Below are 23,432 nucleotides of genomic sequence, written 5' to 3'. Positions count from 1 at the left end.
ACGAATAACGAAATAATAATTAATGGAATGAATAATAATGAATCATTTATATACAAATTTATAACTATAAAAATTAATTTTTATCCCCTTTATTACCTCAATTCAATTTTAATTAAATATAAATCAATATTCACAAATAAATAAACATTCAAGCATCGAGTATCTATCTATCATAAAAGAAGAAATTTTGCGCAATTAAGTTACTTAAAATTGGTAATAGAAAATGGAAAATACAAATTATATCTCAATAAATAAGAATTGTGTAACATAAATTTCGCATTGTACATCGATTAAATCGCGCATTTCGAAAGATTTATTTCATCGAAATTTATTGCACGGGCAGCCGTGTTCACGCAAAGCGACGTGTTTCGTGACATTTTCATTGCGTGGGCATTTATTAATTTAATTTTTATTCTTATATTTATTCATTTGTGTTATAATACGAAATAGAAAAACGCTCAAAAAACTTTAAAACGCGGAATTTTAATCAAGTAAAATTAATTTCTATATTGGATCATGCTGACAAATCTACAGATAAAAATTTTAAAAATACGATACGATACAAAATACGATAGTAGGCGAAAAATAAAATAGTAAATTATTTATCAAAATTAAAATTCTGAACGCCAAAGAATATCTTATAATGTGGAAAATATGGTATATCATATTAGGAATTTCGACGCTGATTCACGGCATGGGGGGGGGGGGTTGTTTACGTTCGCTCTGTGACCTACGTATTTTATATCCTCTCTTCCTCACTCTCACACTTTCTCTCTTGCACACACTGATCGGCATGTATACATTCCTTTCCCCACTTCTTCCAAATAGTACTTTTCCCAATTTGACCTTATCCTTGAGCTTGAGCTGGATTTTACTATTCGCACGGCGGCACTTGAACGAGACAGACCGTTTCGCGTATCGGCGCGTTATCCCCCCTACTTCAATTCTTATTACTCCTTACAATTTTCCACCTTTCTCCTCCTCCCAATCGTTACCTGTTGCGTACGCTTTATCTTTTACACACACACGCACACACACACACACACACACACACACACACACATTAAAATATATTTTTTTTTTAATACATAAAACATATTTCGTATTATTGTGTTAATTGCAGAGAAAACCAGACTTACACATAGCGTTTGGGGGTTGTTTTGGTCGCGGCGTACGCGCTGTTTACGCATTCCATACTTTCGCTATCTCTTTCTTTTCTATCATACATTATCCTGCTTCGAATTCCCTACGTATTACTTCTGCGCGTGTTATCTTCTAGGCCTGCGCAAAGTCCTTGAGGTATCCTGTGGTATTTTGCCCCTTACCAGTCGCACGGCGACACTCGTACGGGTTGGATGGTCTATGTCATCCCTCCCCCTACCACTCTTACTACTTTCCACAGTTTTCCACCCTCTTCCCCCTTTTCCATCATTACCTGTTGCGTACATATTGTTCGGCGCGGAGTGTCGAACGCGTATTCCGTGCGACAAGCGATATCCGAGTTATACCTTTGTCCTTATACGACAAAATCGCGTCGGGAGTGTGTAAAATACCGTGTGATCGTCGTAATAAATGCGCGTCGGGAGTGTCGTTAATGCCGAGAGTTATAGCGAATCTATAGATGAACGCATTTTTGCTGTATGACAAATATTGGGACACGATTTTTTTTGACTTTAGGCTTGGCTCGGGGGAGGGAAAGGTCGGTTTCAATCATAAAATCTCGACTACGGCAGGGCAATCTTCGGTTCTACGTGCAGCGCGCTAGTTGTACAGATAGCCGGACTGTCGAAGGTAGTCGAGGACGGCTACCGGAGTTAGTCAAACGCTACCGATTGCTTTTCAGATGTCTTGTATCTAGTCAGTTGATTGGATGACTAATCACCTCATCTTCTTCGAGCTTATCTTTGCCTTCTGTTTTGAGAGAATCGTGCCCCAATTGGTAAATGTGGTCGTCTGAAACGCGGACGGAATTCGCGCGTAACGTCACAGCTTGGACAATTCGGTTCGATTCGCCTGTGATGTCGGGAGTGCCGTTTTAAGTATCGCGCGATTTTCGTATTCAGGTACGCATGCGAGCAATGCATACGCCGCGAACGCGTGTGATTCAATGTGAGTGCTTCGAAGGACCACTGAGAGGAGGAGGAGGCTCAGGAGGAGCATCGGGCGCCGGCGGAGCAACTTTACGGTAAGCAATAATTCATTTATTTGTTATTCGCAAAAAATTGCATATAAAATATTATATAATGTAGCGGATATAAAATATTTAAAATACTTTAAATATTTAGTAAAATATTTATAATAGTAAATAAATATTCACTATTTTTAGAAATTTTTTACACATTATTTCAACTAATTAAACTTTTTTCTTTATTCAAAATATATTTTTGAAAATTTTAATTCTTAAAAATTTTAATTCTGTATGCATAGATAAACGAATATAAAATTCAATGTGCGCAATAATTATTTCACAAATATTAATCATTTTGAACAGTACTCTAATCTGGATTTACTTTTTTATTTTGCAGATCAACTTTGTGCGCGTAATCGGTGCTACAAAATATATTCGTTCCGTCGTATAGTATAACAAAATGCGCGTCGGGAGTGCCGTTAATGCCGAGAGTTATAGCGAATCTATAGATGAACGCATTTTTGCTGTATGACAAATATTGGGACACGATTTTTTTTGACTTTAGGCTTGGCTCGGGGGAGGGAAAGGTCGGTTTCAATCATAAAATCTCCACTACGGCAGGGCAATCTTCGGTTCTACGTGCAGCGCGCTAGTTGTACAGATAGCCGGACTGTCGAAGGTAGTCGAGGACGGCTACCGGAGTTAGTCAAACGCTACCGATTGCTTTTCAGATGCCTTGTATCTAGTCGGTTGATTGGATGACTAATCACCTCATCTTCTTCGAGCTTATCTTTGCCTTCTGTTTTGAGAGAATCGTGCCCCAATTGGTAAATGTGGTCGTCTGAAACGCGGACGGAATTCGCGCGTAACGTCACAGCTTGGACAATTCGGTTCGATTCGCCTGTGATGTCGGGAGTGCCGTTTTAAGTATCGCGCGATTTTCGTATTCAGGTACGCATGCGAGCAATGCATACGCCGCGAACGCGTGTGATTCAATGTGAGTGCTTCGAAGGACCACTGAGAGGAGGAGGAGGCTCAGGAGGAGCATCGGGCGCCGGCGGAGCAACTTTACGGTAAGCAATAATTCATTTATTTGTTATTCGCAAAATATTGCATATAAAATATTATATAATGTAGCGGATATAAAATATTTAAAATACTTTAAATATTTAGTAAAATATTTATAATAGTAAATAAATATTCACTATTTTTAGAAATTTTTTACACATTATTTCAACTAATTAAACTTTTTTCTTTATTCAAAATATATTTTTGAAAATTTTAATTCTTAAAAATTTTAATTCTGTATGCATAGATAAACGAATATAAAATTCAATGTGCGCAATAATTATTTCACAAATATTAATCATTTTGAACAGTACTCTAATCTGGATTTACTTTTTTATTTTGCAGATCAACTTTGTGCGCGTAATCGGTGCTACAAAATATATTCGTTCCGTCGTATAGTATAACAAAATGCGCGTCGGGAGTGCCGTTAATGCCGAGAGTTATAGCGAATCTATAGATGAACGCATTTTTGCTGTATGACAAATATTGGGACACGATTTTTTTTGACTTTAGGCTTGGCTCGGGGGAGGGAAAGGTCGGTTTCAATCATAAAATCTCCACTACGGCAGGGCAATCTTCGGTTCTACGTGCAGCGCGCTAGTTGTACAGATAGCCGGACTGTCGAAGGTAGTCGAGGACGGCTACCGGAGTTAGTCAAACGCTACCGATTGCTTTTCAGATGCCTTGTATCTAGTCGGTTGATTGGATGACTAATCACCTCATCTTCTTCGAGCTTATCTTTGCCTTCTGTTTTGAGAGAATCGTGCCCCAATTGGTAAATGTGGTCGTCTGAAACGCGGACGGAATTCGCGCGTAACGTCACAGCTTGGACAGTTCGGTTTGATTCGCCTGTGATGTCGGGAGTGCCGTTTTAAGTATCGCGCGATTTTCGTATTCAGGTACGCATGCGAGCAATGCATGCGCCGCGAACGCGTGTGATTCAATGTGAGTGCTTCGAAGGACCACTGAGAGGAGGAGGAGGCTCAGGAGGAGCATCGGGCGCCGGCGGAGCAACTTTACGGTAAGCAATAATTAATTTATTTGTTGAAAATATTGTACACACATTAAAATATTTGAAAGACAAAATATTTACATTAGTTAATATTTATCATTATTAGAATTTATTCGCATATTTTTTTACTTTTTATTTAAATAATTAAACTTTTATAATAATTTTTTTATTACATATTTGCTTAGAAAACGAATTAAAAGTTCAATGTACTCAATATTTTTTTTGATTTCACAAATATTTCATATTGTGAGCGCTGCTATAATTTTGATTTATTTTGTGTTTTACAGATCAACTATGCAGATCAGCAGAACGACAACTCCGCTGCTGCGCATCGATCGGTGAGTTAGTTTAATTTGTCTTTTATTATTAAGATAATGGATCAAATAATGGTGTAAAAATATATAAACGCGAGACACTTTGCAGGTCGTATAATTTTTATTGCCTTATAGTAGTTATATCAAAATTTTATTTTTTCGTATTTTTTAAAAGTATTTTGAGTTGTACGTGCATTTGTTTTTAAAAGAACAAAGTACTTATTTTTTTAGTTAATTTATATTAAATTTAATTATGTGTTACCAATATTATTATATATATCTAGAAAAGATACATATTATACTAGATTATAATTATAAAAATTGTTAAAAAATATGTAACCTGCAAAATGCGTTGTACATTACAAAAAAAGGCAAAGTGTTTCTAATTTTGATTTTGATTGAGCCTGAAGTTGAAACAACTTTCATCAGCCTAATAGCCCTTTGAATCCATATATATTAAATATTAATCATATAATATTAAAAATATAATCATACACCAGAATACTTTGATTAAAATTATAAAAGGTACACTATTTCTTCGATTCATTATCTTAAAATGGATAGGCTAGGACTTAGATGCGTTGATGAATATTTAATCCTGGAATATTTCCTAAATGTATTTCATGATTGACAGATCAGAACAAAATATATTGAATTATTCAGAGAGTTTGTAGAATTTTTTGATGACAGAATTGAAAACAATTTTTATATGTTTATATATCTTTATTTAATAATGTATGCACAAATTGTTAAAGATGGCCAAAAGTTGTCGAAAACAATGGTGCATATATTACTGAACAAAGATGACTCTAAACATATAAAAATTGTTTTCAATTTTATTATAAAAATTATTACAAATTTTTTAAATAACCTAATATATTTTTATTCTGAATAATGTACTTATGTTTATATATTTATTTATATTTTTTTTATATGAGAAAAAATAGAAAAAAAAAAATATTTAAAAAAAAGATTATACATAAAATTAAAAAAAAAACTTGGTAATACATGGAAAAAAAGTATTTGCTGCCGCAGTAAATTTTATATAAGCTATCGTAGCAAAATTTCTTACAGTTAATTATTATTTGAACAGCAAAGAGATTTGTTATAGATAATAATTTTATTTACCGAAATTAGTTTTGTTAAATCTGCAAATTATATTGCTAATATATAATAAGAAATTTATTTTTATCTTATTATAAAAATTTGTATTAATGGCGACAATTTTATTGCAATAGTAAAATAAATTTATTAAAAATAAATTATTTTGTTGTAACAGCGAATTTTAACTTGTTTTCTAATCATAAAAATTGTCGATTTTTTGAACAGAACAGATTTGTTGCATATCGAATAATCTGTAAAAGTAGTTACAGTAGCAAAATTTTATCGCTAACATATTTAACATGCAATAGCAACGATTATTTTATTGCGATAGCAAAATTCCTTTTCTGTGTGTAAATGTGTACTTTTATTTCTACCTTCTCTACGGTAAGTGGTTTATCTTTTTATATCTTTCCAGGATTAAATATTATAAATTGGCGTTGAAAAGCAAAAGTAAGAAAATTTTTAAATACATATGTACCACAAATGTATCACAAATTTAAATTAAAAATGAAAAAGAAAATTCTTTTACACAAACGTAAATATATTAATGAATTATGGTATATTTGAAATAATTGATCTAATAAAGAAAGAGTGCATTTTTTATTAACAATTTATTTACAATTTTAAAATATATATTTATTCTTGCTATACGTCAATTTCTTCGCAATCTTTCCTAGCTTACCCATGCATCCGTGGTCCTATGGCTTAACACTAGAACACTAGAACTATCAAAGCGGTCAAAAAATGACCGGTTTATTCATTTTAGAATAATTATTTAAATTTATAATGTATTTTTTGAGATTTTTTTTTGTTACTTGTGTTGCATTGTGTTAAATAATTAAATTGATTAATGTACTTTTTCTCTTTATCACCTTTTAAAAAGAAAGAAAAAAGAAATAAAAATTGGTATATGTTAATCGTCGGTAGTTCTAGTGTTGATCCCATGGTTGAGCGCGGAAATTCGAAATTCGTGGTCCCGTCGATGATGGTCGAGCACAGATCTCGAAACAACGTTGATACGATTGATCATTGAATAATGATCGACTATCAACAAAAATTTCGGACGCAACTAGCGGAAACTGAGCTGAGCTCTGCGCTAGCGTCCTGTGAGAAACACCAAGGTAGTAGCTCTCAGATTTTGGATGCAAATAGCGGTAACTGAGCCGAGCTCTGCGCAAAAGCATCCTGCGGAAAACTCCCTCCCGAAATTCAGATGCAAATGGCGGTAACTGAGCCGAGCTCTGCGCTAAAGCATCCTGCGAAAAACTCCTTCTCGAAATTCAGATACAAATGGCGGTAACTGAGTCGAGCTTTGCGCTAAAGCATTCTGCGAAAAACTCCCTCCCGAATTTCAGATGCAAATGGCGGTAACTGAGCCGAGCTCTGCGCTAAAGCATCCTGCGGAAAATTTTTTGTACGAACTCTTAGGTATAGAATTTCTAATTAGGTAGGATTTTGTACTAGATAATGTTTTTGGGTAGGTAGGATTTTAAAACTTCTTATCACTTCTATATTGTCTTTTTTTTTAATTCTTTGCTGTCGATAAACTTTGGAACTTCTGCTTTGGCAGTTAGTTTGTAGTTTATTGATGACAAAAATAATGATAAAACTTCGGGTGGGCAAACAGCAAGATTCTCTTTCAAAAAACGAAAGATGTTTCTTGCGTAAATTATGAAAAAGTTTGAACGTTTAGACGTTTAAATGTTTAGATTAATAAATTTCACTAATAAAATATTACTACTTTTTGAATTATAAGAGATACTTTCGATTATAAATAAAAAATCGTATTGTTCAGCTCTTTTTAACTAAAGTATTTTGCATTATACATAAAACTTTTGAACGTTTAAATGATTTTATTGACATATTATTGACATATTGGCATATTATTTTCATTTTGTATTATCTTGTATATTATTTCGATGGAATACAGGATAATATATTAAGAAAAATTGTAATAAGCTAAATGTCCCAATGGCTGGATATGTCTCAATCTCTGAAAATATATGAACAAAATAATTTTTTAATATTCATAAATATAATGTCCGGAAACTGTGGTAAATTTACGTATCCAATTATTTTTGCAAATATTTAATATCGTCGTTTAATAAATGCAAATTTTGGTTTTAAATTTCCGCGAAGTAAATTTTAATTTTTATTATATAATATTAAAAATATTATTTTCATAGAAAACATCACATCTTTAATAATAATTCATTCTTAAATATATTGCCACTGGAACATTTCTCTTAAATATTGTAAACTTGTAAAAATTTTTTTCTCATTTGTACAAAATATTGTATTAATATATTGTATATTATATTGTATATTATATATTATATTATATAATTGTACATTGTATTACATATATATGTATGTATATCACATTGTTGCATCTGTATGCAGCATTGTTGTATATATTTCTTCTTCATTGTATATGTTTTCTGAATTTAATATTATTTATTGTATACTATTATTATATTGTATTTGGTTTTATTAAAATCTTTTCTCGACAAACAATGTATTTTATTTTACAACATTCTTTAAATCCTCTTTCCATTGAAAGAAAGAAAATGATTGTACCAGAGAGAAACCTGAGAGGGGTCACGCTGCCGTTTTTCGTAAGACGCTTTTTCTAGGCAGTACACTAGCGGCGCGTACATCCATTTTACAGCCTGCCTGGAACTACATGGCCACATCTATTTTCCGGGATAATAAAAGAGCCCTGATTAGTTCATGTCCGTGTTACATCCATTTTCCGGGATGGTAAGAGTCATGGTTGGTTCATGTCCGTGTTACATCCACAATTTATTGAACAGAAATACGTCTCGCATATAGATATAATTTATATAGATACAATTTATAACATATAGATATAATTTACATCTATATGCGAGACGTATTTCTGTTCAATAAATTGTGGATGTAACATGGACATGAACCAACCAGGGCTCTTTTACCACCCGGAAAATGGATGTGGCCATGTAGTTCCAGGCAGGCTGTGAAATGGATGTACGTGCCGCTAGTGTACAGCCTAGAAAAAGCATCTTACGAAAAACGGCAGCGTAGCCCCTCTCAGGTTTCTCTCTGGCGAAATCATAGACATAGGAATAAGGAGACAGAGCATAAAATCTTACTTTAGGCGAGGGGAGTGAAGCCAGTTCCGCGGTGCGGGGAATAGCAGTCACGTGAATTTTGGTACCACATTGGCATTAGTGTAGCATAAATGTGGCACCAAAGTACCATGTGACCGTAGTCCCCGCTCCCCGAAAGCGGCTTCACCCCCCCGCGGCTTACACTCCGTCTCCTTATTCCTATGCTATGGGCGAAATACATTTATAGAACGTTTTTTTTTATTTGGGGAAAAAATGAAGATGGCTCTGGCAGCGCCATACAGCCATTTATAGAACGTTTTACCAGACAGTAATTATATTTTAAGGCAATATCGCATTTGCACGACAAAATTATCGTCAAGAAACATTTTGTTGTAAACAGCTAATTAATCTGAATATTCTAAAAGGTGGAACACATATAATTATGTAAAGATATGTTATTATATACAAAAAATTTAATTACAATATAATAAAATGAAATACGTATAGTGCTTGTAATTATTTAATAAAAGCGTAAACTTTTGAAATTTATATATTTTTAACATATTATTACAAGAGCAAGTTAACATAATGAATAATTTAAATTCATACTTGGTGATGTAGAAAGAATAACATATAAATATTCTACGGAATCAATCTCGCGATGTAAAAAGAGATATACACGGTATTTATTGAAGGAAAAAAATCTGCTCTCTCAATAAATCATTGCAACATGATAATATTTATACTAGATTACAGCTTCTTAATATTTAATCGGTTCTTCAGAATTCTATGTACATGAAAGTCCTCATATAACTATATATATGTAGAATGCATATTGTCGCATTTCTTTTCAGTCACACAGTCTAATTGTCGATCAGATGAATTCAGAATCTTCTTGAAATTTCTTTAAAATATTTTTCTTTTAAGAAAAAATATACTTTAACATCATTATAAGACAATTAAAGAATTTGTTGAGCGAAAAGACTTTTGACAAATCTGAGACATTCTGTACATATACAAAACTAATCAACATCGTAACGAGAATTAATTTACAATAAAAAAAAAATATTTTTTACAAGTACTCTTTACAGCTTGCATTAGCCACGCATGCTCGTTTTAAGTATGCATTATGAGAGAGATTCTCTAGAATGTCATCAGGCTACACAACCATGCAAACGTACAGTGTATGTATATTTGGTGTTATCCTTTGATTTTTAGTGCAATGTAAAACCAGATTACTTTGTCCCTCTCTCGCTATATAATGATATATATTAGATCTTCTACATAAGGAGTGTCGTTCATTTTGTAACAATGCATGAAGAATTTTGATTCTTATTTTGATTATGCAGACAAAACATATTATTTACAAAATATGCATGTGTACGCCTTGGTTAATTATAAATCAAAATATAGACGTATATTTTTTGCAGTAAAATTTGAAATATAGTTTCCTTATTGAGAAAAAATAATCATCCGAGGAACAAAGCAATTCTAGTTTACAGATATTTACTAAAATATTCGTCTGAAGTAGAATACTCGCGTTACTACCATAAACTTTTGTTATAAATAACGTAACTATAACCGAACATGGTGACTACAGCTTAACATTATTACATGAACTTTACCATGTACATCCAACGTTTTCTATGTATATGATACCTCAAAATCGTGATTGTTTAAAACAAATCTAACGATCTATATTACTTGCCGTCTACCACTACCGCTACATATAATTACATATAACGAATATTACAAATTTCCGAAACGCTCCAACAGCACTCGATCATGAATTGGATTAATTAGTATAATTTTTTTAAATGTAAAAAATATACATTCGTGCCTGTGAATTGTATATAACTGTAAAATTATTACAAATTCTCTATAAACATACGTACATACACAACAGTGGTCGATAGATTATCCTTTCTTATTTCAAGTTATTGATTAAATGGGCATTAACGAAATTATTCCTTTATATGGTATACAATGCATACAAAAGATATGCTCGATACCTAGCGGAGTATTAGTGTCTTTCACAATGCAATAAGACTTCAAGATTAGGCATGGGCGGATTAATTTAAGTGTATCAATGTATCGTTATATTGTAGTATATAAATTATATAACAATCTATACAGATAGAGTTTATACCAAATATTTCTAGTATCAAATTATAAACTGGCTTTCAGAGTAATAATTTGCACTGTTTATATTTAAATTCGAAAGCTGTATATCGTTACGAAAGATTAGCGCTCAATCCGGTGATCAAATAGTATTTTAATTAGCGTTACTATGTTATTGATTTCATTCAAACGTTATGTGTAAAAATTTCGAAACACATTATCGCCATTGTTCTCGGTGACTCTATTACTCATCATACAAACTGCCGCGCCTAGGTAGAAATTATTCAGTTCCTGAATGAGTTACCGCGATATATATATGTACAAGTCATAAAGACAATTGGTATACAAGCATACCAATTATGTAACCCACGCATTTCAGTTCAAGACAGTTAGATACAAAATTACGCAAATTATATACGTATTCTCTCGTATTCTCGAACGTCGCTTTAGCCCTCGCTTACAGAAGACAACGAACTACGCGTAGATTCAGTCGTATGGTGCGCCAAGTCGAGAAGATCAGCTGGCAAGCATAATGGTATCGCACTGGGGCCATAAATCGCCTCTTGCTCCTCCAGTTGCAACGCGAATTGCTCCTCAAGCTTCTGTAATGGTAGAAAAAAATATTAGAAAATCTGTTTTCGTGCACACAGAATGTAAATGATAATCTCGTGCGACTGAATTAGCAATATGATAGCAAGTATTTAAATCTAAGAGGGAATGCGTACAGAATCAACTATCTTATATTAATATTTACAGAATGTCTGCAGATGTATCTGAAACATAGCTCAATGATCTTTTACAACGATATTATAGACTAACCTTGTGGCTACTTTGCACATAGCTTTGAAATCCAATTTGTGGAATCTCTTTTTAGATCTATCAGGGTTTTTCTGAGGTCACATTTAAGTGAGGACTGTATTATGAACTAGTGTATACCTTATTAAACAACCACAGGTATGGGAAACCTTTAAGGAAACCGCTCAGTACACGTTACTTTGCTAACTTTGACACATAGCCCGCGGTAACCACACTTACCCTGTTATTTTCATATTTAACGCTCAAGCTCATAATGAAGCAACATAGTTTATGATACAATTACATCGAAATACATGGACAAAACTACAATATGTTGCATGATGAAATTCCAACATATAATCCTAAGAATAAGTATGTAGCACAAATTATTCCTTTTAGCTATATTATTTCGTCTCTTCTAATAAATATTCCTCATTAATACTCTTAACTTAATTCTACATTTCTTAATAGATTTTAGATCCAAATTAATTAATTAATATAGCTTCTTCGCACTTTTTTCTTTTTTTTTCAACCACAAATTGATCGAAAAATATTCAATAAAAATGAGAGAAGCACGGCGGAGACATTAATTGACATACATATATGTATATGTAGATCTGCACAAACTAAACTTTATATAGATCTCAATTAATGAGAATCTTATCTGATCTGTGTGTATTTTTTCGTAATCTTGAAATCATGATTCATGAGAAATAAATTAATCTGTCGTATTACACAATATGATTTCATCCGCTACATGTCCCACTAATTTTTATACAAAAACTAAAATTATGTATTATCTTTCTAAGTTATCTCTAAATAACTACATAATACATCAATACACAAGCCAAACATTATTGCATTAGCACTAAAGCACCAGTGAGTAAAGCAAAGAAGATTATTAGTGGTTATTCATGATCAGAAGTGTTAAATAAGTAGGAAAGTTTTACATATGTTCACAAAAGAAACGGTACAAAAAATCCCAGTAAATTATAACGTGTTTCAAAATTTTAGAGGACTTAGAAATTGTCCCTTTGCTCTTCTACAATTTTTTCAAATAAGGAATATATGTATACACATTCATGTGAATATATCCATACGATACGCATATGAAAATAAAGTTTAATATTCGTAGAAGTTAGAAAGATTTGGAAATATATATATATTCCCTTTGATATAAATACATGTATATTTCTAAAATATTTATATTTAGAAATGCATATATGCGCATACGTTAACTTGTATATTTAAAAAAAAAACATGAAAATGGAATGTGCACACATACTTTGGGTGAAACTTCTATATATGTGACAATTGAACAAAATGTTACAAATAACAGAATGATTTAGCTAATATCTACGGGAAGGCGGCATTAAATCTGGCTTGGAGTAACTTCGTGAGAGCATGCCGTTCGATACGAAAGTGCCCGAGTCCGAATTACAAATTTTTAACGACACTCTAGGTATTGTGAAAGACGGAGAGGTGGGAGTGGAGCGTGGTAAGCGTGAAGATCCTCTCCAAGTGTCAAATATTGCGTTTTTAGTGTAATCGAAAAGGGGAAAAGAGAGACCACTAAGACCAGAAGAAGGCAAATAGTCTTGATAGCGCTTTTCCAAGGCTTCCATATCAGCTGCCAGATCGGCTTCTATCTTCTATAACAGGTACATCAAGACTTATTTCAGACTTGTGTTACGATTTCACTCGACACGTTGTGTACTTAAGTATTTCGATTATAGAGTCGTATTTCTTTTTCTCTTGCATTTTCTCGCCGTTTTTTTTTTTTATCTTGTTTTACAGCAACTTTATTTTATTAATATAATGATTAGTCATGCAGATTAAGCTCTGCGCAAAGCGACGCCAGCTGGATGCAGAAGCGGACATATTTCATTACAATTGTTGAAATAATCAACGGTATAATAATCGACTTTGCGTCCATATCCCGGTCCCGCATTACGACTTTGCGTCGATTTGCGCTGACCCACGGATTGAACTAGATTCTCACACTGTTGCAGATGCGTAAAATAAAAACATAATTTTTTCAAAGTAAAGCACATCGCTAAACTGATAGAAAATGAAAAAAAGTATTCACTATCAGGCCACTGCCAGAGATTAATTTTAACATTCATAAAACATCGATAAAACGTGATTTTAAAATCAACTCGATTCAACCATTCAAACTTTGCATGCATATTTACCTGCTTTCGGGGTTTCAGTTGCGCCTTCCACTCGCGAATCTCCTTGCCGTAAGCCTCCTCCTGTTCCTTCAATTTCAGCGTCTCATGCTCCATCAGCATTTTCCTCTTTTCATTCTGCAATTGCTCCAATTCCTTGATTGTGGCGTCGCTCTGAGCTCTCACCTCCTCGAGCTGTCTGGAATGCTTCAATTCGAATCTCTGTTGTTCCGCTCTGTATCTCTTCTTCTCGTTCTCTTGGAACTTCTTCAGCTTCTCACGCTCGGCGTCCGGATCCGGCGCGAGCACGGACGACATCGAGATCCTCATCGATTCCCGAAACATCATCTCGCGCGCCTTCATCTCGTTGCGAATTCTCTTCGGCAGATTTCTACGTTCCACCGTCTGCCGCTTGATCAATTCCTCCTCCTTCCTCTGATTCATTCTCTTCATCTGTTCCAGCTCCTTCTCGTGTCGTATGAGCATCTGGTGTCTCTGCAGGAAGAATATATCCTTGAGTTGTTTCTTGAGCAGCTGCTGCCGCTCGTGTATCTGCCGCTCCTCCTGTTCCCAGATATGCGACTCCCTGGCGCGCATCAGCTGCTGCTTCTGCTGCAAGAATTGTCTTTCCATCAACGCGATTTTCTCACGATGGCCATCCGATAGTCGCCTCAGCGAAATCTCGTGACTCTCGTTGAGCTTCTCCAAGAAGAGCTTCTCCCGCTCCTCGTGCTCCGCTTCGAGCTTCTCCTTCCGTATTTTAAACGCGCTCTTTCGCTTGTCCTTTGGCATCAAATCTATCTCCTGTTTGAGCAACCTCAATTCTTGTTTCAGGCCCTCCCGGAATAGCTTGAGTTCCCTCTCCTGCTCACTGCGGATCTTCTTGGACGCCAGTCGCAGGTCGACCTCCTGCTGCGCCTCGGCGCGCTCAATCTGCTGTCTCTGGTGTCTGGCGAGCGCTTCCAGCTCCGCCTCAGCATTGCGTTCGTAGAGTTGCCGTTCCTGCTCGAATCGCTTCTCCTGCTGATCCTTGTTGAACTGAGCCTTCTGCGCCAGATCCTGGAATTGCTTCTGCTCCATCTTCTGCAGCATCTTCAACTCCCGCAGCTCCTGCTTCCGGAATATCTGATCGTCGTACACCTTGCCGTTCTCATCGTCGCCGTATATCACCTTCGAAGTCGTTGTCGTCATCACAACGCCGTCAATCTCGAATTTTCTCGTGCGTTTCCTCGTCTTCTTTTTCAGATTCATCATTTGTATGTCCTCCTTTGTCCTGGTCGGCCGGGATACCTCACGATTGTAATCCGGTTTCCGGCGCAACACGACCTCCTCATCAACTTCCGCATGCTGGGTTTGGTTCAGACGATTCTCTTTGTTTGATTCTCTGCTGTCCTGGCTGATCGTGGTCGAGATGGATTCGGCGTCGGAGCGATCGATACTCTTGCTTGGCGTGTGCGATCTTATGGAACTGGAATCGCTCTGGGACCTGGAGCCCTCGAAGCTATCCGGGGAAACCCGCTTCTCCTTCCCAAAGCCTTTAACATTCACTTCTTTCGGCTTGACCGTCTTCACAATTTTATCGTCGACGTGATGCGGCAACTCATTCTTGATCAACCCGTTCATCTTCTTTGCATTTCGTCCTTCCCTCTCGTAATCGTCCATATCTGAAGACTCGATGGTCGTGCTGGCGACTATTACTTTACCGCTCTCGTCCCCGCTGTCACTTCTCAGACTCGATCTCTCGTTCGAGCTCAGATCGCTGTGAGACGAGCCGGTACGTATAACGTTGTGCTTCTTGGATATCGACGAGTCCTTCACCTGCTCCTTGTCATCTCCGACCGTGACCACTGAGACATGACTGGTGTCCTGCAGCTCGTCCACGATCGGACTTACTATAACCACTTCCGACTCGTCCAATTTCTTGCCGATCCTCTTGGACACTTCGGTGAGTACAATAGGCTGTTCCTGCGGCGTGTACTCCAGACTATCCAGACTAGGAAACGTATCGTCGTCAATAGAATTGTCATTCACTTGAGTCTTGTTCATCTCATTGGCGACGATAACGACTTCCGACGTCGGTGAAGTACGACGTGGGAAGGGCGCCGTCATCATTGTAGCTGATGCTGGGGGCGCGTCCACCAGCACAGGCGGATGCGTCGTCACAACGGTCACCTGACTAATGTTACTCGCCAGACTGTTTGACATGTCCGGCGAGTCGGCAGTAATACGAACGGTCGATGTGTTTAAGCGTACTTCTTGTTCCGGTTGAGCTTTTCCTGTAATGTGATGCGTGATGTAAAAAAATACGGGAACAAATATGTGCATTTGAGATTAGATTCGCGCAAAAGGTTCGTCGTATTCATCAAAGTAAGATTAAAGAAAAGATTAAACAGGATTTTAAATAAATTATTATAAATTAAAATAATCACTATTGACTTCAATACTTTTTCTTAATTTGAAAACAAGATTTTATATGTCTGATTTAAAAACCTTTTACACCAACCTAATAATAGAATATCAAACTTTTTACCAGTAATAACGACTATGTTATCCCCGCTGCTTCTTCTCGAACTGTTCCTACTTCTGATCGGCGTTGATGTAATCACCGATACATTAATTCCCGAATCCTGCTTTTCCAAGTTCTTGTCGTCGCTCATTATGTCCTCCATTTTGGCGCTATCTGCTTTAACATGTAACTCATCCGAGAAGCTTTCCAGGGAATCGTTCCTGGATGATCCCACACTGCGACTCTTAGCGGGACTCTCAGTCTTTGTTACACCCGACTGCGTCTTAATATCTTCCGTCGAACTAGCTTTAACATTACTCTTCTCCGACAGATACGTCGACGCGAGGGATATGTGTTTGAGCGTTTCCATCGAACCATCGCTTATTTTCTTCGCAGAATCCATGGACAATCGTTTCTCCAATACGGCATTCAATTTCTCTCCGACGGATTTCCGCTTCTCCTCCAAACTTCTGTAATCTTCCTTATCTCGAGATTGCAATTCGTAATTTGTTACGTCGTCAACGGATAACAGTTTATTTCTCGTTCTAAATTAAAATATTATTTTTTGATAAAATCTTTTGGGCATATTTCCAATTTAATGGTCAAGTTTAAGCACTTATTAATAAAAAGATAAATAAGAAATACGTACCCATCCTTATTCTCTAAAGATGACTGCTTGTATATTATCTTCGACAAATCTTCAATCATCTCTGGCTTCACGGGTGCCGATTTGCGCTTCTCATTTACTCCCAATTGCTTCTTCGCAGCGGGATTTGATTTGTTTATTAACTTTTGCTGACTCTCGAATCTTTTTATATTATCAAATAATTTAGCGTTGTCTTCACTTTCTGTTCTCTTTATGTTTTCAGAACTGTCCAATTCATTTCGCACCTGATTTTCGATCTCTAAGTTTTTCTGCTCTTTAATATTTGTTACCTGCTGATTCGCCGTTTTTTCATTTTGAGAAAGTTTATTAATTTGTGGTTTGTCCTCCACAAATCTCTGTTTATCCGTTGAATTCGTCATATTCTCTTTTTCTTCTTCTTTCTTCTTTTTCTCCTCGCTATCTTGACGCATGGGCGGTGGCGGGGGCGCTGGCCCTTTATCTCGAGATAATCTACGCTCACTTGTCTCGCTCGGTGGTTTAGGTGCCTGCGCAAATAATACGTTAAAATACATATATAACAATGATTCTCAGTTCTAATTCAGGATATCCGGTTGAAAAAAAATATATAGTACAAAAACATATATTGCTCTCTATATAGTATAAAAATAGATATTATTCTCTACACGCAGAACCAACATGATGATAAGCTATTAATTGATAAACTATTGAATTATATCAAATACCTGCTTCTTTTCCGCAGAAGGCTGAATATTCTCCTTAGATTCAGCCTTACGTAATCTCTTATTTTTATCCTCTTTCTCACCATCCCGATTAATTTCACGTTTGTGACTTTCCTCTTTCTTTACGGACGGAGGTAATGTCACAAGATTTTCTTTTTCGGTAACTAAAAAATGAAGGAATCAGTACATCTTACAATGTCATATATACATTAAGTATGATTATAATACTCACTCTTAACATCGGCATCAGGACGCGTAGGAGCGGAGTCATCTGTGATTTGATCCAGCTCCAGAGGAAGCTGAGATGTGCGTTGCTCCTGAAATATTAATATATACATTATTTACAGACAAATATAAAAAGGAACAAATAGCCCTTTTCAATTCTTAATCATTTAATCCCAATTACATAGTATAAATGATATAATATTAAGTAATATGTAATTAAATACAAAAATATAAACTAAATACCAAAATTTATAGAAATGCAATCACAATTGACATTATTTGTTATATAAAAAATAAACAGATCAATTGAAATAGAATAATTAAAGGATAAAACTTGAAAATATTTTTTCATGCTATATGTAATACAGAATATCTTTTCTCACAATAGCACAATAGTATATATTTATCTGAAATTTATATATTATGAAAGATTAATTATCAATCAGGATTAATCAATCACATTGACGCACAAAATACAGCAGCGCAAGCTAACTAACGCTACTAACCTGACATATATTGGGGTAATGAGGCTGGCGAGGGCCAGGAGAACCGCATGCACAGCCAAAGTTATAATAACATTATCACAACATATCCATAATCACATCGTATTTTATATATATATAATATTCTACCACAAATACTACCGTACAGAAATTTATAATCATTTATTCTCTTGTTGTGACTGAACAGGAAAAACAGAATTGGTATAACAAACCAATATTTAGTTTTAAACACATGCATTATCGTGAAATTCAAATGACAATTATACCATGCGTATTCACATATAAATACGAACAATCACGTTTATCTTATTCAAGGGACTTATAACTTATTAATAATTAAATTGTTCTTGATTCTTTGTAAACATCTGTCAAAACTAGTGGTTCTAATTAATTCAACAGTTGATCGACAACATCTTAACAATTTATATCTCGCCATTTTACGAATGGACAGGGGCAAATGAGACATATATGCTTCACCCAGAAGCAGCTTACCAATTCGCTGATATTGTTCTCTGTGTTTTTTCGTTTTTTTGGCCTTCTATAATAATGGAAGCATGTAACAATGTGTAATACATGTTAATTCTGCATGGTCAAAAAACTCTATGTGTGACTATTGATATCTACCATGCTATTGGATTCAGACGTAACGCTCCTTCGCGTTTCTTCGCGAAAGAATAAATTTCTTCGTAAGGAAATTAAAATTCTGATATCAAATCAAGTATGCAAATCGTGTGTGCAATTTTAATGCAACTATAGTAAACTAATATGAGAAACACGCTATGTTAGAATGTTTGCAATTCGTATAAAGCACATGATTAGATTTTAATTCAAGAATCATGCAAAGAATATGTGCTTGTATAGTACGCAATATGTATTTTTCTTATTATAAATATTCATATCATTATTATATTCAGTTTTATCGATTTATAATCATCATGTTACTTCTTTTGCATATATTCTGCATAATTAACATGTATATAAGGAATTAGAGGTGGAATACAAGAAGAAAAATAAAACCTACCTCTGCTTCCTCATCTACTAGCTCCTCTTCGACAACATCTGCCTTATATTCAAGTAATAAGTCCCTGACAGGCTTTGGATCTAAATTTCGGCTTATAAACGGATGTTTTAACAAATCATCAGCTGTGGGTCGTGTGGTCGGGTCCTTTATAAGTGCTTTAGCAATAAAATCATTAAATTCCTTACTCCATTTCCCAGGCTGATCCAGTTTCGGCGGATCACTTTTCTGTATTTTAAGTAACACACGCATCGGTGACATTTCATGATTCGGTGGCTCCATTTGTGCAAACTCTATAAGAGTTATACCAAGAGACCAGATATCCACCTAAAACAATCGAGTTGACATTTATAGTTTGACATTAGAGCAAAAAGTCCAAGAGATACATTTATATATCAAGTACCTACTTTAAAATCGTAAGGATTGTCTCTAAATGTTTCACACAAAACAACTTCGGGTGCCATCCAATAAGGAGTACCGATAAACGTATCATGCTTCTGTAGAGTATGCTTGTTTTTTGCAGATACTCCAAAATCAGCTGCAATTAAAAATAAAAAACTTATTATATACGATGCTCAAGATATATTAAAGTATTCAAGCCTGGTTTTAAATACTTACCTAATTTAACACCACCTGCCATAGTCAGTAAGACATTCCCCGCCTTCAAATCCCTGTGTATAACTTTAGATTTGTGTAGGAAGGCAAGACCTTTCGTCATATGCTGACATATGTACGCTATCTGCATTTCTGTCAGTGCCTTTTCCAATTCAACCATTATGGAATCCACAGCACCACCATCACAATACTCAATTAACATCTGTAAAAGTGTTTTAAGTAATTACTTAATTACATCATAGAAATTATTGTTTAATTTATTACGAAAGAACTTTCAGACGGAAGAACAATAAACTGAATTAAAAATACTTTTGCAAGAATAAAGTAATATACCCATAATTTTCCTTCGACGAAATAGGCTTCGTGTAATTCAACAATATTGGGATGCTTGCATTCTGACAAAATATCTATCTCGATCATAAAATCGCTAAGATCATCTTCTCCCTCCAACGCACACATTTTTGCAGCGGCAAGATAGTTGGACTGCTTATGCTGCGCCTAAAATATATAGCGACAATCGTTTTGTAATATATAATAGACCAAAACTCAATAGTATTTTTTACAGGATTTCTTTGAACAATATTACCTTGTAGACTTTACCGAATGCACCATCTCCCAATTCACCCACCATCTCCCAAAACTCCTCTGGATTACAGTCCATTTTAATGTTGTTGTACAACTTCTTCTTCTTCGCATCATTACCACCGAAGTGGAATGCTTTCCTCAGATTCGATAAGAACGACATTTTGGCAGTTGTACTTTGATATTATCGCACGTACACTCAAAATGGACTATTATTACAATTTGAACGCACTGTAAACTCTCAACAACACTCTTCACTATAGAAAATGTAGGTATTAACAATTGTGTATTAAATTTATAATAAAATAGAACTTTATTTAGTGCTCAAAAGAGCTTAGTAACCATTATTCCTCAGCACTATGATATATGGTGCATGTAAGAGAATGTCACTTTACATAGTTGACATTATATTTTAATATCAAGATAAGTTTTTTAAGCACAAATATCTTTTAGATCCCTGCTGGATACCAGGGGACCGTGCCACACCACTCCCGCATCTTTGTAAACTCAAAGTTACACTTCTTAATTGATTATTCTTATGTTCAAACTGTTGTGAGCATAGATACGAAGAGGGCGACCCATTGCTGATAATCTTCAATAATTATACGCGCAATGAATATTGAATCAAGTTCTGAAACAGAAAAAACACAATTTATTACATCACCAAATGTCTACTAATAATACTATTATTAATTCATTTTTCTAATATACTTTATACTTGTTCTTATAAAGATTTGAGAACATTTTCTAATTAGCATAATATATAACAATAATATACATTTGTTCCTAACAGTCTAATAATAGTGCATAATGTTGAAATGCCATTGATTGTAAAAACTAGGACAGACTCAGTAGAACAACATTCTATCAGACAAGATCTCCATGTTTATGCTGGTTGAGAACCAGAAATTAAATGTGGCATGTACAAAGTTCTAATAAATGTGCGCATAAAGTTCTTTAGAAAGAACAATTTTGTTGAGAAATAATACACATGTGCATTATAAATTACAGATGTAAGATAAGGCAATAAAGTTAGAGCAGATATCATTGATAAGCTAAAAAAAATTTACTATCTGTGATGGAGGGTATTGTCACAACGTATGAAGGAATGTGTCATAAATACTTCTCTTTGAGAATTTATAACATAAAAATTTCTGTTCTTGTTACAAATTTGCAATTTGCAATTTGCATTTTTTATTCAAATTAGCAATCTACTATATCTTTTTCTACATTCTCTTTAACATGTAGACATAAACAATGCTGTAATCAGACTTTCAAAGCGCAAAAGCGAGACGCCAGCATATTTTACACGGTTTAGTGTTTCCTTCCAAGAGAAAAAGAAGAAGCGGCAAATGTGTCGATTGCAGAGTATTTCCTTACTGGTAGAAGCATTTTGTGTGGGCAGCAGGACTTGCAAAACGTCTGGTCAGCTCGGGAGACGGAAAATTCGATTAGGCGTTAATCAGAATACCGATGCGACCGTAACGCACACGCGCGAAAAAAAAACGCATGTAAGAAGCGAAATGCGTTCTGCTTCGCGATAATCCTTTTTAGCACGACGAAATGATCTGTCGGCCGCCGCCACTCCTGATCGATGTCGCCCCTGCACTCGGATCGCCTTTGCATCTCGCGGTAAAGCGATTATCACGGAAACGCATTTCGCGGCGAAATCCGCTGTTTCGCGAACGCGACAGCGTAACAGGCGATAAGTAAACGAAGAAAGCGTGCGATGACGAGAGAGAAGAAGAGAAAAAGGAAGAAAGGTCGAACAAAAATCACCGACAGGTGTTGATGTCCGGTCACGCGGCTTGACACAATTTTGACAAGTAACCTTAGGTCACGTCTGTACCGCTGCAGATGCAGTCGCCATGCGAAAGCGCCGCACGACCGATTTTCGAAAATCCTGCTCTCTGCTCCGCTCTACTCCGCGACTCCTACATACTAATGCAACCGCTCGCGAAAGCGGTTAGCTCTCGTACGAACACGCCCCAGACACACCGCGCCGCGGAAAATCGGGGTACGCACGGCCGTTGACGTGCGAGAGACGGTCATCATCGCCGACGACCGTTCGCCAGATTGCGTCGCGTCAGACATCGTCGACGGATGTAATCTATAGATTGTGCAGCTGTATTGTTCACACACCTACCTACAAATTCTTTTCTCCGTCTCTCCATTTAAAGTACAAGTACAGAAAATTTCACTTCAGATGCGGAAAACGTAGAGAAATGCAAGTAGAGTGAACAGACCTCTCGACACAGGTGGAGAGAGAGAGGCGCCGTACCGCTCTCGCTTCAGGCGACTCCGCCGAGACGACGATTTGCGTGCAACTTGAGGGCGGACCGAGCGCGACGACTAATCCCCGTTATCGATAAGAGAGCGAGAATAGATTTGCGGACATTCGCGTGAACGCCCGTTCCGCTCTTTACTTACCTACTGCGCGATAAAGTGCTCGTCTCAAGATCCTGGACACGACACCGCTGCTCGCTTTCCCCCGCGCTGTACCACTGTGAAATCCGCCGGAATGTAGTCGTTATCAGGTCAACGTTACACGTTTCATTTCACGGGATCTGTCCATCGGGGGGAGAGAGAGGGCAATACACTATTTACACACGCGCGTGTGATTGCGTTTTGTCGTGACACGCACGGGAACTATCTCTCGCGAGGATCGCTAAACTCTGCCGCAGAGTTATGCACGGCCATTTTCAGCACCGTTCACCAATACACTGCGTGACTATACTCACATATGCACACACACCCGCATCTTTTCGTGCGTATACAAGACGCGCTCCACCACGCCTGGAAATGACGTATGTGTCGAGTAACCAGTGCCG

At 36.0% G+C, this 23,432-nt stretch overlaps 1 protein-coding gene and 1 long non-coding RNA gene across 13 annotated transcripts; one reads left to right on the top strand and one right to left on the bottom strand.

Moving 5' to 3' along the window:
* Positions 1–702: 702 nt before the first annotated feature.
* Positions 703–9,428, top strand: LOC137001656 (uncharacterized). 2 transcript variants are annotated; one of them, XR_010891594.1, is made up of 4 exons: positions 703–2,185; positions 2,526–3,201; positions 3,542–4,217; positions 4,496–9,428. It is a non-coding gene; the product is annotated as an uncharacterized lncRNA (long non-coding RNA). The 2 variants fall into 2 exon arrangements; XR_010891593.1 differs by having other exon boundaries at positions 3,542–9,428.
* Positions 9,429–9,438: 10 nt separating this feature from the next.
* Positions 9,439–23,404, bottom strand: Slik (Sterile20-like kinase). Of its 11 annotated transcripts, none has more exons than XM_067359868.1 (14): positions 23,032–23,403; positions 20,606–21,232; positions 20,353–20,517; positions 20,023–20,221; positions 19,812–19,942; positions 19,408–19,731; positions 18,882–18,924; positions 18,390–18,448; positions 17,891–17,975; positions 17,662–17,822; positions 16,961–17,463; positions 16,336–16,856; positions 13,830–16,081; positions 9,439–11,441 (listed from the first exon to the last, which is right to left on the bottom strand). In XM_067359868.1, exons 2-14 carry the CDS (start codon positions 20,762–20,764, stop codon positions 11,286–11,288), a joined length of 4,758 nt encoding a protein of 1,585 aa, XP_067215969.1. In that variant the 5' UTR covers positions 20,765–21,232; positions 23,032–23,403; the 3' UTR covers positions 9,439–11,285. The 11 variants fall into 11 exon arrangements, with proteins under 11 accessions (XP_067215969.1, XP_067215948.1, XP_067215960.1 ...); XM_067359847.1 differs by lacking the exon at positions 9,439–11,441 and adding an exon at positions 11,715–13,286 and having other exon boundaries at positions 23,032–23,404; XM_067359859.1 differs by lacking the exon at positions 9,439–11,441 and adding an exon at positions 11,715–13,286 and having other exon boundaries at positions 17,662–17,810; positions 23,032–23,404.
* Between the last annotated feature and the right edge of the window lie 28 nt (positions 23,405–23,432).

Source organism: Linepithema humile, chromosome 1 (assembly GCF_040581485.1).
Source record: "Linepithema humile isolate Giens D197 chromosome 1, Lhum_UNIL_v1.0, whole genome shotgun sequence".
NCBI lineage: Eukaryota > Metazoa > Arthropoda > Insecta > Hymenoptera > Formicidae > Linepithema > Linepithema humile.
Note: the sequence above shows the minus strand (reverse complement) of the source record. Positions and strands in the feature narration are given on the sequence as shown.

Bases quoted from the DNA above. Each gene is read 5' to 3' on its own strand.
- Slik (XM_067359847.1), bottom strand. From the start codon at position 20,764: ATGTCGTTCTTATCGAATCTGAGGAAAGCATTCCACTTCGGTGGTAAT. The intron at 17,823-17,890 runs GTGAGTATTATA...TTCATTTTTTAG, and splicing joins TCCTGATGCCGATGTTAAGA to TTACCGAAAAAGAAAATCTT. The intron at 17,464-17,661 runs GTATTTGATATA...TTATTTGCGCAG, and splicing joins CTTCTGCGGAAAAGAAGCAG to GCACCTAAACCACCGAGCGA.